The sequence below is a fragment of the Cryptotermes secundus genome, unplaced genomic scaffold (genome assembly GCF_002891405.2).
Source record: "Cryptotermes secundus unplaced genomic scaffold, Csec_1.0 scaffold843, whole genome shotgun sequence".
Lineage (NCBI taxonomy): Eukaryota > Metazoa > Arthropoda > Insecta > Blattodea > Kalotermitidae > Cryptotermes > Cryptotermes secundus.
Window position 1 is genome coordinate 455,616 of NW_019731994.1, and position 14,933 is coordinate 470,548.

Here is a 14,933-nt window from a genome sequence, read left to right on the forward strand (position 1 = left end):
CATCTTCACATCCGGTACCCATTTAAATACTTTATTCCCATCTCCGTCTAGATCTTTCAGTTTGTCTCTTTCCTAGAGATGTGTGGACAGGCATTCTGTGCGGCACGCCGGGGTTCGCGGGAAGATGTGATTATGCCGGCATACAAATGTTATGGGAAGGAAATGCGCTGCACTGAAAGTTGTTAAATTTAGCGAACAGCGAGGAGAAACGGAATTTTTATTTTAAATGAGCTCTTTCTCTCGTTTTATTCCACACTCACACATCCGAAACGGCTTGGGGGGGGGGAGAAGTTTTAAAAATGGAATGCCGGAAGTAATTTAGAGCGGGCAGACGCTCTCCTGAAATGGGCGGAAGCACTCAAGAGCCGAGCGCCGAGGTTTATTCGTTTGCGCGCCGATTTAAACCCATTTCCAGAAAACTGTGTTTCTGTACAGTCGGTGGAACTCCCGTGTACAGCTGGACACGAGGCGCGTTCAGTAGACTGAAGAGATTGCGGGTTTGATTCCCGACAGAAGCAGAGATTTCTTTCTTCGTCATCGCTTCCAGACCCAATTAGGGTCCGCCCAGCTTTCTGTCCAATGTATACCGGGGGGTCTTCTGCCCCTAGAATAGGGCGGCCGGGGCGTGAATCTTTTCATTGACGTCCATATAGAGCCCAGGTTAATACATGAAACTATACCTCCACTCCCCTATACGTCGTCACATCTCCACAGAACAGCTCGTATCGAGTGGTATGGGGAGGGGGGTTCTCCGTGTGCAGTAAATGCGGTCGGAGCGTCACCCACCCTTCTTGATGCTCGATATTTTTGCAGTAGACACTGTCCATATAAGGGTCTCCACACATCTATAACTGGACAGGGCGTAACTTAACGTGACAGTTTGTATAACACAAGTTGGCAGCACTGAAACATTCAATCGCTTTCGTCTCGCGAAATGAAAGGAAGATTACAAATTACGCAGAAAGCGTCATGTGTCTTGCTGGTGCTGCGCTCTGCTGGATGAGCTGCAAGATACTGTAATCGCGTAATCGTGTTTATTTAACTGATGTGCGGATTACCTTTTTGCTCGTGCGCCTCTTTTTTACGGATTAGGGCGTGTTTGTCACCTTTCGCACCTTTGCGTGCCTTCCAAATCTGAAATGACGTTTTAAAAGGGTCGTCGTTCCATTTTTAAAAACGCTGACGAGGGTGGGGGCAGTTTGTGTTGGGTGGAGGGGAAAATATCCACACACAAAGAGGAAATTTGATGAGAGAGAATAATTAGTTGATGGATGTCCAACGCGATAAAGCGAAAGAACTTGTTCGAGTGCGGGCCGCACTACGATGTCGTTCCTTTCATCCCGCGTGGGCATCGCAGCGGTGCCCTCTTGTATGAGGCGCCGGGGTTTGAGCCCAGAGACAGATATGCAGTTTGTATTACTAAGACTACCGCTTCGTATTTAATTAATAAAATCCGTACCGTGAGCCTTACATCTGCTTTTTACCCCATAGAATCTGCGCCTAGAGCATTAAAACTGCTCTGGACCCCGTACAGTCTGTGCTTTGGGCATTAGAACTAGTTTAGGCGCCATAAAATGGATGGAAGTTTTACCAATATGTTCCTACGTGTGCAAAATTTTGCTCACAAAACCTGTAGGACCGAAACTTTCTGGAAGATCCAGGATCAGATAGGCGAATGTTGTTAAATTGGTCTTAACACTTTAAAAATTGAATTTCTTCTAAATAATATATAAGTATTCAGTCCGTACCTCACAGGAAACATTACATCTCCGCTACAAAGCCCAACCGCTTAACGCTGTTTGGGGAAGTAATCACTGTTTACTGTAAGAACCATACGGAACACACAGAGACGCTCTGTGGGCAGAATGCAAAGTTCTAGTTTGTTAAAGCAGGTAGTACATATAATAAACAGTGGGCTTTAAAGGTTAAAGAATTACAATGGGAGGGTGCGGACTGTTTTGATGTGGCTCAGGATAGGGACCATTTGCGGGCACTTGTGAGCACGGTAATGAACCTTCGGTTGCAATGAAATGCGGCTGATTTCTTCACTGGCTGAGTGACTTATCTTAACGGCAAGGGCCATCCTGCATGGGACCATGACTGGGCGTTGAATGCATGAAGCGACCCATCTCCACGGCTTCACGCTTTGAGTCGAGTGTTGCACTGAAGCGCTGGGCGCGGACCCCTCCAGCACACCAGCCCATTACATCGGCAAAAAAACCCTTTTTATATTACACATGGCAGTGTTTGTTTAAGAGAAGACTCATTTCTCGCGCCACTGCTCGCAAATGAGACCGGCAAAATGGGACTATGGATCGAATTAATCAGAAATATGAAAATATGTTAGGATTCTGGGGAACCAATTGGACTTCGGCTTACATTGTACTCACAGCTTATTCCCTGTTACGTTTTTATGGCTTATTTACGTCGCTGTCGGTAGCTGGGTTACAAGTACTGTATGTTGTCTGGAATGGATGAATGATGGATTGTGAAGGATCTAGGAGGAAATGACGATCGCCTAATCGAGGTGTTTAACCCGACATTTGCTTGGAAGGAATGAGGGAAACCACAAAATCTCTGTCATGTTAGTCGGATGGATTCGAACTCAGCACTTCCCGAATACAAGTCCGGAGCGTTGCCGCTACACCAACTGTGCTTGCCGTCAGCATGTCGGGTGTAGCTGTGCCCTCTGCGTATTACGAGAGAACGGGAATAATTGAACATGCAATTTTACTCCGGAAACCTGCAAGAAATAGACCACGCGGCAAACCTGGCCGCAAGGGGGGAGGTATGCAAGGCATCTGCCGCCCCCTGGATTTTTGGAAAAAGTGAAAATTGAATAATAGAAGGCAGTATATCAGATGTTATTATGAAAAGTGATTTTTTACTTTTTTTTTCTCGTGGACATAAGTTGGTAAGCAAATTATCTGACTTCCCCCCACCGAAAACATGCAGGCGGTGCCGTTACCTAGGCATAGATAGGGGGGATGATATTAAAATGGATCCTAAACCAGTGTGGTGTGAGGATGTGGGCTAGATTCGTGTTGACTTTCTGCTATCATAAGAGGGGGGGGATGTATTGTTTGAGTAGCCGAGGGACAGTTGCTTGCCCGGGAAGGATTTTGCTGCATGGAGCTGCGAGTTAGGGTGAACGTAAGCTGCCTCCGTAGTCTAGGGGTAATGTTCCCACCTCATGACTCAAGGTACGTGGGTTCAAACCCGGCGGAGGTCGTGGAATTTTTAAGGGCGGAAAAATTCAGGGAACAAGTCCTCCGGGAGGGACTTTAAGCCGTGGGTCCCGTGTCGTAGATTTACGGCATGTAAAGGATCCTCATGTCTCTGGGAGACCTCTGAGCAAAATTAGGCAAAAAGTTTCCCGCCCAAGTAGTCTCAAATGCCTCCGGTAGATGGCGAAGTTATCGGGTACCACTGCCAGAAGAGGGCCGACCTCGCTGGCAGAAAGGGGAGATAGCGAGCACCAGTATCGGTAGGGTATGGCGAAAGTAGAAATTAAAGGGCGACGTACAATAGACTACTAGTCGCGGTGCATGGGGAAACCCACCCCCTCTAATACTGAATAACTGAATAGCGTGAACGTAAGGCCGTGCCATAGCTCAAGCGGTTAGTCGCTGGCTTCTCACCGCGGCGGCCCGGGTTCAAACCCGGGTCTGCTCAAGTGGGATTTGTGGTGAACAAAGTGGCGCTGGGGTAGGTTTTCTCCGAGTACTTCGGTTTCCCCTGCCAATTTTCATTCCACCAAATTCTCCATCATCATAATCACCCGGGGCAGGTACAATAGTTCGATCAGTGGTCGACGTGCCAAGTGGACCCAACTGGACTCCACCCCCCACTATGCGAATTTAAAAACAAATTAGGGTGAACGTGCCCAACTTCGTGACTTCATTTCGTGGTACGACACTCACTGTGCCATGAAATTAGACGTATTATCCGAAGTTCCAGGAGTTCCCTTATCTTTGTAAATGTTAGGCGCATTGGAATGCAGGGTCCGGACATCGCGTCTTGTGGAGAGCCGCTCCGCAAAGCATTTCTTGCGTCTCGTCCTACCATGTTCAAGTGTTCTTCTCTGTTTCAATACTTCGTTGTGTTCACTGTCCCATTTATGAAGAAAGCAGTCTTCTGGGATGTGGCGCCGTGTAGATATTGTGTTAACCGGCGTTTCGGAGGAATGTATCGTTTCCATCTTCAGGATGGAAGACAAGAAGAAATCCACGAGCGAACCAGCGTGAGCAGGTGCAACAGATTTCTTGTCTTCTACCCTGAAGATGGAAGCGATACGTTCCTCCGAAACTTCAATTAACATAATATCTACACGGCGCCACATCCCAGAAGACTGCTTTCTCCATAGCCACCGCCGTGAATACCAAAAATCTTACATAGTGTCCCATTTATATTTTCCTTGAATAACAACAGGCTGCTTACTGTGAAAGTCATAAATGCTTGTCACGCGTACAGCATAAACTGATGCATGAATACACAGCATAAGTTAATAAATTGTAACGCAAATACTTACTTCAGTAGAAACTGTTTAGAACTGAACTTAACACCGAAATATGCACACACTAAGATAAATTCACATAATAAAGTTATGGTGAAAACGCATTAACATCTGCGCCAATAAACGAATATTGATCTGTAGTATCTAGTTCTCAGTTTCAGTAATTTCTTGCGTTGACTGTCCCATTTATATTTTTCTTGGAAACACCGTTGCCTGTGAGATATCAGTTTTCATAGCGGTTCTGTCCTCTGGGATGTGAAATCGGGTAGTTCACCAGCGTTTCAGGGAAATGTACCGCGTGGCTTATTATTCGACCATAACGATGGAGGCGGTACGTTCTTCCGAAACGGCAGTGAACTTGTACGAAGCCATACTGCGTCACACCTCAGGTCGGGTACAGCAATACATTGCTGTTTGCAGGGCCGACGTCACGACGGAGGAACGTTCGGAAGACTGTATCTATATGATTCGCTGCATAACGTTTGAAATGTCGGGAATTAGAACAGACGGCTAGATTTGAATTACCAGTTCTTTTTTTTATTATTATTTTGCGACGCGCGAGAGGAAAGCAGTTGATGCGTATAATGTGCGCCATGAGGTCTTCATCTGTCGAGACAACACAAGATTCTAACAGAGCGATGTTGCCCGGGGCTACCGCACGTCGCTCAGCGCGACAGTGGCTGAAGTCTCAGTTTGCTTGCAATGCGAAGAGGCTCTGTCGAGTATATATAGGCGCGTTTTTGTGGGTTGGACTGTGTAGTGTCGAATAGTAGGGTGATGGGTGAATAATGAACTCTGAGGGTTTAGAAGGAAGCCGCCGTATCTACAGTCGCTCCTCCTCAAGAGCCACCTTAATCCTGTTTTGTTCTATATGCCGAGGTCTCGTAACTGCCATCACCCTCTCAGGTTTTCGATCAAAATCCTCCATGCATATCTGTTTTCTCCCATGAGTATTTATATCCCACCCAAGTCATTCGCGATTTCATCACGCTAGTTATGTTTGGTAAAACGGTCACGGTAGCCGAGCGGTCTAAGGCATGCACTGTCTTCGCTCGCTCGGAAGCCGGGATCGTGGGTTCGAATCCCACTCAGGGCATGGATGTTTGTGTGCGTTTTTCTGTGTTTGTCTACAGGTAGAGGCCTTGCGACGAGCTGATCACTCGCCCAAGGAGTCCTACCGTATGTGTAAGATCTAGAAAAACCGAAGTGAACGGAGTTCATGGAGGTAGGCCTAGGCCCACTGGGGCTGTAGTGCCAAGGAAAAAAAAAGTTATGTTTGATAAAACCGTAAGAAAAGAAGGTAAATCTATCCCTGTAAAGGTTCGGCCACACAGAGCGCTACACTATGTTCGCTACGTACGCTGTGTACACTCTGCGACACAGGTAACATAGGGAACATAGCGTACGGAAGTCTGTATGGCCAGTCACACTGGCAATAAAGGGAGATATTTTTCTGTTCGTATAGCGAACATAGTGTACGTAGCGCTCTGTGTGGCCGAACCTTAACAGGCCGTGGAAGCCCATATGGTTGTGAGACATCGAGGCTCCCACATTTTCTAGACAATTGACTCACAGATGGCGGTGAAGTTGTTAGTCCCACGATCCGGCCTCCCTTTACACTCAGGAAGATACGTGGTACTCATTTCTCTTAGAGGCTGAGTCGACCCCAGGGCATATTTAATCCTCTCTTAGGTCCAACATGCTCATTCTCCTTGGACGCGTCTGGCATGCCGGTCTGTTTATTGCGAAGGTACCAGCATAGACAGAATATTATGGTGCGAGTATGTGCTGAGTATTTAGTGGCCGTCCGAGACTGTGGCGCGGATGGCACCCGGTATTCCTACAAAGAGAAGTCACAGAGGAAAGCGAGCTTTTAATCAGTGTCACTGCAGACGTCAGCTTGTTGAGAGTGTATGCCCACCTAGAGCCCTGGTGAGGCGTTGCTACTAGCTGTGTCTGGAATACATCGTTCCTTGCTGCTGTTCAGGTTCAGTATGTCGCCACCTGGGCTATTGTCCTATGGCAACAAGTGTGTTCCCCTTGAATGACATCAACATTTACAGTCATACAAAAAAAGAGACTCCATTTTGTATGGATTTTAATATTGTGACATGTAGACCCATTGCCAACTAACATCTATATAAACAGGCGACAGTACAACAGTCGTTGTTAGGAAACAGGCCTGTGGACACGTTTCCCCAGCAACGTGACAACACGCAATAATGGAAGAGATGTTTTCTGTGCGGTCCTTGCCAGGGCTATATAACGAGGACTAGTAGGACGGCCGACTGACCATCGATCGTAACATAATTTTGACTCTGACGTAGGTAGTTGAGTCAGTTGAGAGTCGCAGTTATGAGAAGTGAGAAACTAGTAGCTGAGGCTGAGAACAGTTCGGGAAACCAGAGGAAGGGGAACATCAGCCTTTGAAAGCCGCTACAAAGCAACGTCCAGTGAAATCAGAAGAATCAATGTGTGCTGTGGGTACAGTGATCTTGGGCGTGTGTAACTCAGTGAGATTCTCGTAGTTACTTGTAGTTACGTTCTGTAAATGTTCAATAAATCCAATTACCAATCCATGCTCCGTCTGTAGTCACTCAATCACATGACGATATTTAGGTTTTCATACGTAGGTCTTATGAAATAGTATAAACTGATGGATAACAACTCAATCTTTTCTCCAGTTGCATCCTACTTCCATCTTAAATGTCATTCAGATTTGAAGAGTAGTATTTTGTGCGATGTGATGCCGTGTAGTCTAGTCTCTAGGGGCTGCGAGTAAAGCATTGTAGCTGGCTTACTCTGCAACCCCATGAATACAGGCAGACACACCGTGTAGCGGTTTGTGCGACTTTGGTGCTACTTACGGTGATTATGACGCGCCATTATGCTAATTAAAGTGAAGACGCTGGTCCCACAGTGCCCCAGCATGTTGCTGCCCCGAGTGTCCCTCTTGATAAAGCGCCGGGCGGGAGGGCAGACGTCCCGTAAAGTGAGTCGCCAGCATGTGATAGCCATTTCCTTCCGATCCGCCTGAGAGGGGGGCGTGGTCCGCCGGTCGCCGGTACAGCGCCTCCAAGTTGAGTGCCAAACTTGTTTGTTGCGACCAGCAATTAATTACAGAGGACTAATTGCCCTCATTAGCCGAGACATCTGTCCTCACAGTTTACAGGACTGTGGTACAGTTACAAATGCCGTGCTGTGTGCACCTGGCAGAGAGTGTACGCTGGCTCACTACTTTGCGGTGTGAGTGTACAAACAAGATTCGTCTCTATGCCATTACATCAAATCCAGAGCAGACCGGGATACAAAATAAACCCGACTTAGATGGAACTTAACGATGTTCTACTCGAAATAAAAGAGTTTTCCCTGCAGCCGAGCAAATGGAATCGCAGGAGCACCGGAAAAAAGCTGCTTACTCCCCTAACCTTTTATTTTTCCTCCCTTCCTCTCTCCTCTACGTCTTGAGAGGGGGCGAGCGAGTCAGCAGTGAACGGGTTGGCACAAGCGAGCACGGCAATTTAATGAAAAATGGCCAAAACGTTTTTATTTATTGATCCCAGCTCCTCGCCCGGGCCGAGGAAAACCTCGACGTTCCTATGGCAGCGGAGTCCACGTTCTTTCTGTCACGAAAGGGGATAATATTAAAATGGGCCTGAAAAAATAATGCTGTGAAGGCGAGGGCTGAATTCTGCTATCACGGGATAGGGAGTCTTGTAAACACAGTATCTTCGGGTCAATAAAATATGGATAGTTTCCGGACTAAGTGAGCGACTGTCAGCTTCGGCTTCATGAAACTACTTTTGTGTACTTCTGAAACAGTGGAACAAATTGCAAGTGCCAGTAAGCATGAAGAAAATGTTTGGACCTAAGAGAGATTTTGTTGTTTCGTTTCTGAAACTGCGTGCTACTAGCATACTAGCATCGAATAGCGGCCGCGCCGTAGCTCAAGCGGTTATTCGCTGGTTTCCCACCGCGGCGGCCCGTGTTCGATCCCCCGTCTGGTCAAGTGGGATTTGTGGTGGATAAAGTGGCGCTGGGGCAGGTTTTCTCCGAGTACTTCGGTTTCCCCTGCCAATCTTCATTCCACCAATTGCTCCACAATCACCCTCACCTATCATCTGGGGCTGGTACAATAGGCCAGAAGTGGCCGCAGTACAAGGGACTTAGTCCCACCCCACTAGCAATTAAAAAAAAAAAACATGGAATATGGCGTTGAAGATGTGATAGAAAACAGTAGTAGTCTATTTTATTTCCATATACAGCCCTGTACACTCGCCGTATCCTAGTATCATCGGATATAATCACGGAATTTATGTTCCGTGCACGGCGTTTGTTACGCATGTCCGTGGAACGCCTCAGATACCTTAGTGAGCGCCAGCAGGACGGTGAGTAAATAGGGCTTCGGACTTCGCGTGGCCGCCATGTATTTATTTTAAATTCAAGAAAAAAATGACCTTACAAAGGTTGCATTTTATTCGGAAATCTGTTGCTACGCAGGATTTCAGGACCGTACATTTTCCGTTTGAAGTATGACGTTGGTCTAAATATTCAAGAATCCAAAAATGTATCGTGTCTCCACTGCAGAGACCGATTGTTCGAAGATGTTTAGGGAACATTCGCTGTTTACTGGGAGAATCATTCGAAACACGTACAATGGTGTATTGTTGAAGAAGGCGGTACAAATATTTACCATTGTGCATTAAAGGGTTAAGTGGCGGTATTGTAGTATGTTGCATTTTGAGCCAGAAGGACACGACAGGATCACGAAGCTGGCTTTTCTTCTACGAAGTGGACTAACTCTGGATCGTGGTGATTGTGATGGTGTTCGTGCCCCACCTCGCACCTTCTCACCCCTCCAGTCTGAGGGTGCTTTATCTAACCTCCCTTCCTTCAGCTGAGTGGAATTTTCTTTCCCCCTCCTGCATTGTTTCCGGGCTTAACTTATGGCCCCAAATCACAGAGCTTTCTCAAGCCGTATAGAAATCAATTCTCTCGAGAGAGCGCTGTTTTCTATTACGGCGAGTTTGCTTGCCAGAAACACAGTAATTCTTTGCAATGAAATATATTCTCGGCCTTCATCCGTAAGCCTTTGTTGCCATGGCGACGCGAAATTACTGGCACCGCTCGAGCACCGCAAGAAGTGGAAACCTGTGGGCGATCCCGGGTTCGGATATCGGGTTTGGGATTTCTTCAGTCTCTCCAGAGACTGGTATCCACGTGCACCAATTCGGCACGGTTCAGTGGCCAAGACTGCTGGTTCGTATTGGGAGGTCCCGGATCGAGATCTTTGCCTGGAAATAGACTGTCCTGTCCGGGGCTTTTCGTTGGTTTCCTCAGCCCCTTGAGGCGAATTATGTCGCGGACGCTTTCTTCCACATACTTTTCAATTCAGCCCTGTGTACCATGTGATACAGTGACGTAAATGAGCCATGTGTATGCTTGATATAGAGAGGTCGCGCCATAGCTCAAGCGGTTAATCGCTGGCTTCCCACCGCGGCGACCCGGTTTCGAGCCCGGGTCTGGTCAAGTGGGATTTGTGGTGGGCAAGTGGCGCTGGGAGAGGTTTTCTCCGAGTACTTCGGTTTCCCTTGCCAATCTCCATTTCACCAATTTCTCCATAATCGTAATCACCGGGGGCAGGTACAATAGGCCAATCAGTGGCCGACGTGACCCAACTGGACTCAACCCCCCACTATGCGAAAAAAAAAATGCTTGATACAGTAGAACCTATATAGTTGCACAAGTGTTGTGAAATAATACAGTAATTAATCAGTAACGCCTAAATGTAGGATAATGCTGAAATTTTGAGTAGAGGACTACGTACATGTGTATGTGAATTAGATTGTGCTGTGCCGGTGACGGTCTTTGGTACTAACGAGAAGAATTGGTGGGGGTGGGGGGGGGCGTGACTGCCGCTAGTGTTAGTATCACGGCTGCTGCAGCCACATGGAGCAGGAGCAAACAAGCTGTTTCAGCTGTACCGCCCTTTGAATTCAGCATGCCGCAGCACCCCGGCTCAGCAGCTGTCAGCCCGTCACGCAACACGTTCCTGTCGGACAGGTTGCCGTAGCTACCTCACTGGTCTCCACTCGCCGAGCAGCGTGCTTCGGACGGTGACGTTTAGTACTTGCATTCCGGAGGGCACCGACACTCCTGAGTCGGTTTTTACGTGAATTTCCTCAGATCCTCCACGAAAATATCGGGATAGTTAGTACCTTAAACCTAGGCAACGACCGTTCCTTCCACATCTTTCTGAATTCATTATTCACAATCCAGTCATTCAACGCTATAAGGTTCGGCCACAGAGAGCGCTACGTACGGTATGTTCGCTATACGAACAGAAAAATATTTCCCTATATTGCCAATGTGACTGGCCACACAGACTTCCGTACGCTTCGTACGCTATGTTCCCTATGTTAGCTGTGTCACAGAGTGTACACAGCGTACGTAGCGTACGTAGCGAACATAGCGTAGCGCATTTTGTGGCCGAACTTATAGAGTCTTAGTTTCAGATAAAGGCAAAAAGGTAAAGGTATCCCTGTAACAGACTGTGGAGGTCCATAGGGTTGTGAGACGTCGAGACTCACAGATTTTCTAGACCAGCCGTGTCAGACATGCGGCCCCTCAACTTTTACAGCTAATTGATATTAAAATCAAAACATTTTACTCGTAGTAGAAATATTTTTTGTAAAGACAATTTCCCAACAGACCAGAAGACAAGAAGTCTCACGCAGACATAAATTAGCAGGCTGCAGGAAAAGTGATTCTGACAATTGCAGGAGGGTTTGTGCAACTGACGGTTTGTAAAGTGCGTGAAGGGCAAACTATTGTATTTGAGAAGGTTAATGCACTAAAATCCGCACAGTCTCACCACCCCAAGTATTTCCAAGAATCCCTTTTGGAGGCGTAGTAAGAATGCAAGGAGGGTGGCAACTGGCAGTCAAGTGCAAGGGATTTCTACCTTCAAAACTAGCTTGCAACCCCCAGTCATTGTGTAATGGGCTGCTAGCAAACTTTCACTTTTATGACCATTGAGACAAGATACACCTTCCTACTAGTCCGGTAGTCTCTTGTACATTGTCATTCAGTTCATTTTCACACAGCGACAGGTGCTGATGTTACATTGTGATGAACGTATAAAGGTTATAATTAAACATTAAATTATCAACTACGAGTTTTCTTGTATATGTACAGTAACTTTTAAAGGGCAATGTCGCTTTCAAAAATTCAAGTAGCAAAAAAAGATCTATTGAAAGTGAGCGCCATGTTTTACAAGGAAAATGGGAAATCGCTTATTTCTGTTGTGAAATAGAAGGTAAAATTACATGTTTTATTTGTGGGCAAAATATGTGTTCCACTTTAGGTAATTATATTGAAATTATTCCTAAATAATAGATAGAATTAAATTTCCTTGTAACAAAATCTAATGTATATTTCTATTCTGAAGTGCGGCCCTGGACTATTATTTATAGGGCTGAGGTGGCCCTTTGTACTAGTTGAGTTTGACATGCCTGTTCTAGACAATCGGGTCACAGATGGCGATGAGGTTGTCAGCTTTACGCGCCGGCTGCCCTTTACCCCCGAGGAAGATTCCTGGTATTCATTTCTGTTAGAGGCTGAGTCAACCCCAGGACCATATTACGGCTGGAAGGATTAGGTCAATTGAAAAATACAGCGACCTCATTGGGGAATTGAACCCGCGACCTTCCCGGCTTGTAGTATAGCGGCCTCAGCCGACTACGCTACCGCGTGGCAACTGAGTTTCTGATAACTTTAAATGAACTGCAAACAAATAAGGAAAGCGATACCCGGTCGACCGGTGTCTCTCGTCTTGGCGCAGTGCAGTGTAGGCAAGGCATGTATGTTTCGTGGTTATCGTAGCCAAGAGCCGGGGTACCTTAATCAGAGCAGCGATCTGACCGGGTCTGACGGTGGCCAGATGGGCTCTGGGGCCCGCCGAGCCTCTCATACCGCGGATGAGAATGCATCCACGCCCCCATACGTCTTCATAGCCTCTTGCCTTTTCGCCACAAGCAAAATATTTTGTGTAGTCGCCATTTAAAAACTTCGTATACTCCTGAAAGGTTTGTCATGATACAGACTTTCGGACCACTACATTCGGCGATGCTTTCAGACCTTAAGAACTCGCGGAGGCGCCATGTTGTTGTCAGTTTGTTTTATTCATTTGGTTATTTCACTGCACAGTCAGTAACTGAGACTATGGCGTCGGGTGATTGGATGATAGTAATGATGTGGAAGGAAGCCGTCATGGCGTAATTTTTTGTATTATCCCAGCATTGCCCGAGCTGTCTGCTGTCAGGTTTGGAAATGTTTCAGGCAGCCCATGCTGGGTTGGTGTGTTTAGTATCGTAGTTGATGGGCAGTCTTGAATGATGACCCGGTCAATAAAGCGAATGCTTAGGAACTGGACGACTGAGGCAGAGGCTTCTGTTTGGCAGCTCTGGGACTAAATCATCCTCTTACCCAGTGGGTACCAGGAGCGTGAAGCTGACCATTCACAGTAATCAAATCCTGAGATTAGAAATACGTGAACCATTCCCTCGACTATGTCATAATGGCATGATGCTTACTTTTGTAGGACCGAGAGGTTGATATCAAGCAGCATGTGACGTGTGTAGCTTCCCGTTGTCCCAGGGCATGCCTGTGGGACAGGGCCCTCGGGAGGTTATAGTGTTTGCTACGTTCAGGCTTTGTTTGCGAAGTAAAGAATCGATGCGAAGACACTGTACGTACTTTCTCCTATACTTTTACGATTGACCTTGACTACGTTACGTTGGAAACAATCGGTTGCTGTTCGTTTGACCAGTGCTGTTTGCTGAATGCCAAACAACAGTAAAATCCATGTGACCCACGAAGCCTCTTTGGACAAAATGGACGTCAAGTTTGGGGCGCTGGTGCACTTGCCGTTATTTTCCTGAAGACACCGCTTTTGCAGTTTTATTTAGGGAGATGGTCTCTGTGCATTACCGAAACTTAATGAGAACTGTTAGAGCCGTTTTCGAGAAAATCGCCATTTTGTTTGGCGGAGGGGGGGTGTCGTGATGGGCCCTTGGAGCTGGAATATATAGATTCACCGAATGCTGACCGACCTAGGATGGTTGGACTCCTGACGTTCAGGCGCTAGCGAGTCTCACACCTGTGCAGACAGACCAGAAACAAGTTTTTCGTAGTAAGGAGTGCTGAAGGCTGCGCCATAGCTCAAGAGGTTAGTCGCTGGCTTCCCACCACGGCGGCCCGGGTTCGATCCTGGGTCTGGTCAAGTGGGATTTGTGGTGGACAAAGTGGGGCTGGGGCAGGTTTTCTCCGAGTACTTCGGTTTTCCCTGCCAATCTTCATTCCACCAATTGCTCCACTATCATCTGAGGCAGGTACAATAGGCCAAAAGTGGCCGCAGTACAAGGGACTTAGTCCCACCCCACTAGCATTAAAAAAAAGGAGTGCTGAAAACACGCAAATCCGTCAAAACGTCGGGATTGATTTTATGTAAGCATTGACAGTACTCTCTCATATTGCGTACAGCAACTCCTGGTGTGGAGTCAGGTCTGTCTGATTCAAAACCGATGCACGTATTGTTTTGATTTGATATGGCAGACGTTTACAAAAAGGTGAATGTGATTTTCGGCCATGTAGTTCCACGATAAAGTCCCTGTATGTAAATCATAAACCGTTAATTCTGTTTCATAAATTTCCGCAAGTAAATTTGTTAAAATCTAAAGAACGCCACGTGAAGTTGTCTTGTGTTTTGCAGTACACACACGCTGTCCAATCTTGTTTCAGCAATGCCGAGATTTCTTCGGGCGCGTGGTGCAGCATGGGAAGACTCCAGCAGACAGAGGTAAGTCTCTTGTGATCCCGTGGGATATGAAGTCCCGACACTGACGTGCAGAAAATTTGCATAAAATTTTAATTGAAAATTAATATGAGCGAGCAATTCTTTGCGCGCTCTAAGTACGTTCCCATTTGTTTGCTCGTCCCGGGGTTTGTTTTGTTAATGAGATTCGCCCGCCCCGGGTCACGTGGGTGCTGATGGGATTGTTACGGCTAATTAGACAGAATAATTACAGTGTTTAACTTGAAGCTAGCTTTGTTCAGAGTAAACCAATCAACGGTTATAGGTTTCTGCAACCGCATGGGACCGGTTGTACCGACTGCTGCGGAACTAATTCCAGTGTTTATTAACCGTAATCATACAAACTGCTTAAATATGTCACATTGATGTGAATTTGTTTCACTGATATAACTAACTCCAGTGTCCTTGAGAGGCTGGTGATTTCTCAACACGTGAGGGAACTCTCCGTGTTTTGTGGAACCCGGCGTTTCTTTGCCATGTTCATCGTAACTCGGTGCTGGTCCCAGTCATGAACTAGTGAATGTAATTCATACCTTACATCAA

General features: G+C 46.7%; 1 protein-coding gene across 1 annotated transcript in view; it reads left to right on the plus strand.

Annotated features, from left to right (window-relative positions):
- The window catches only part of LOC111867480 (chromosome transmission fidelity protein 18 homolog), a 66,798-nt gene that overhangs the window by 49,443 nt on the left and 2,422 nt on the right, over positions 1-14,933 (plus strand). Inside the window, exon 19 of the mRNA XM_023857401.2 lies at positions 14,318-14,375. Coding sequence (XP_023713169.1) covers positions 14,318-14,375 — 58 coding nt within the window. The remainder of the gene's footprint in view (positions 1-14,317; positions 14,376-14,933) is intronic.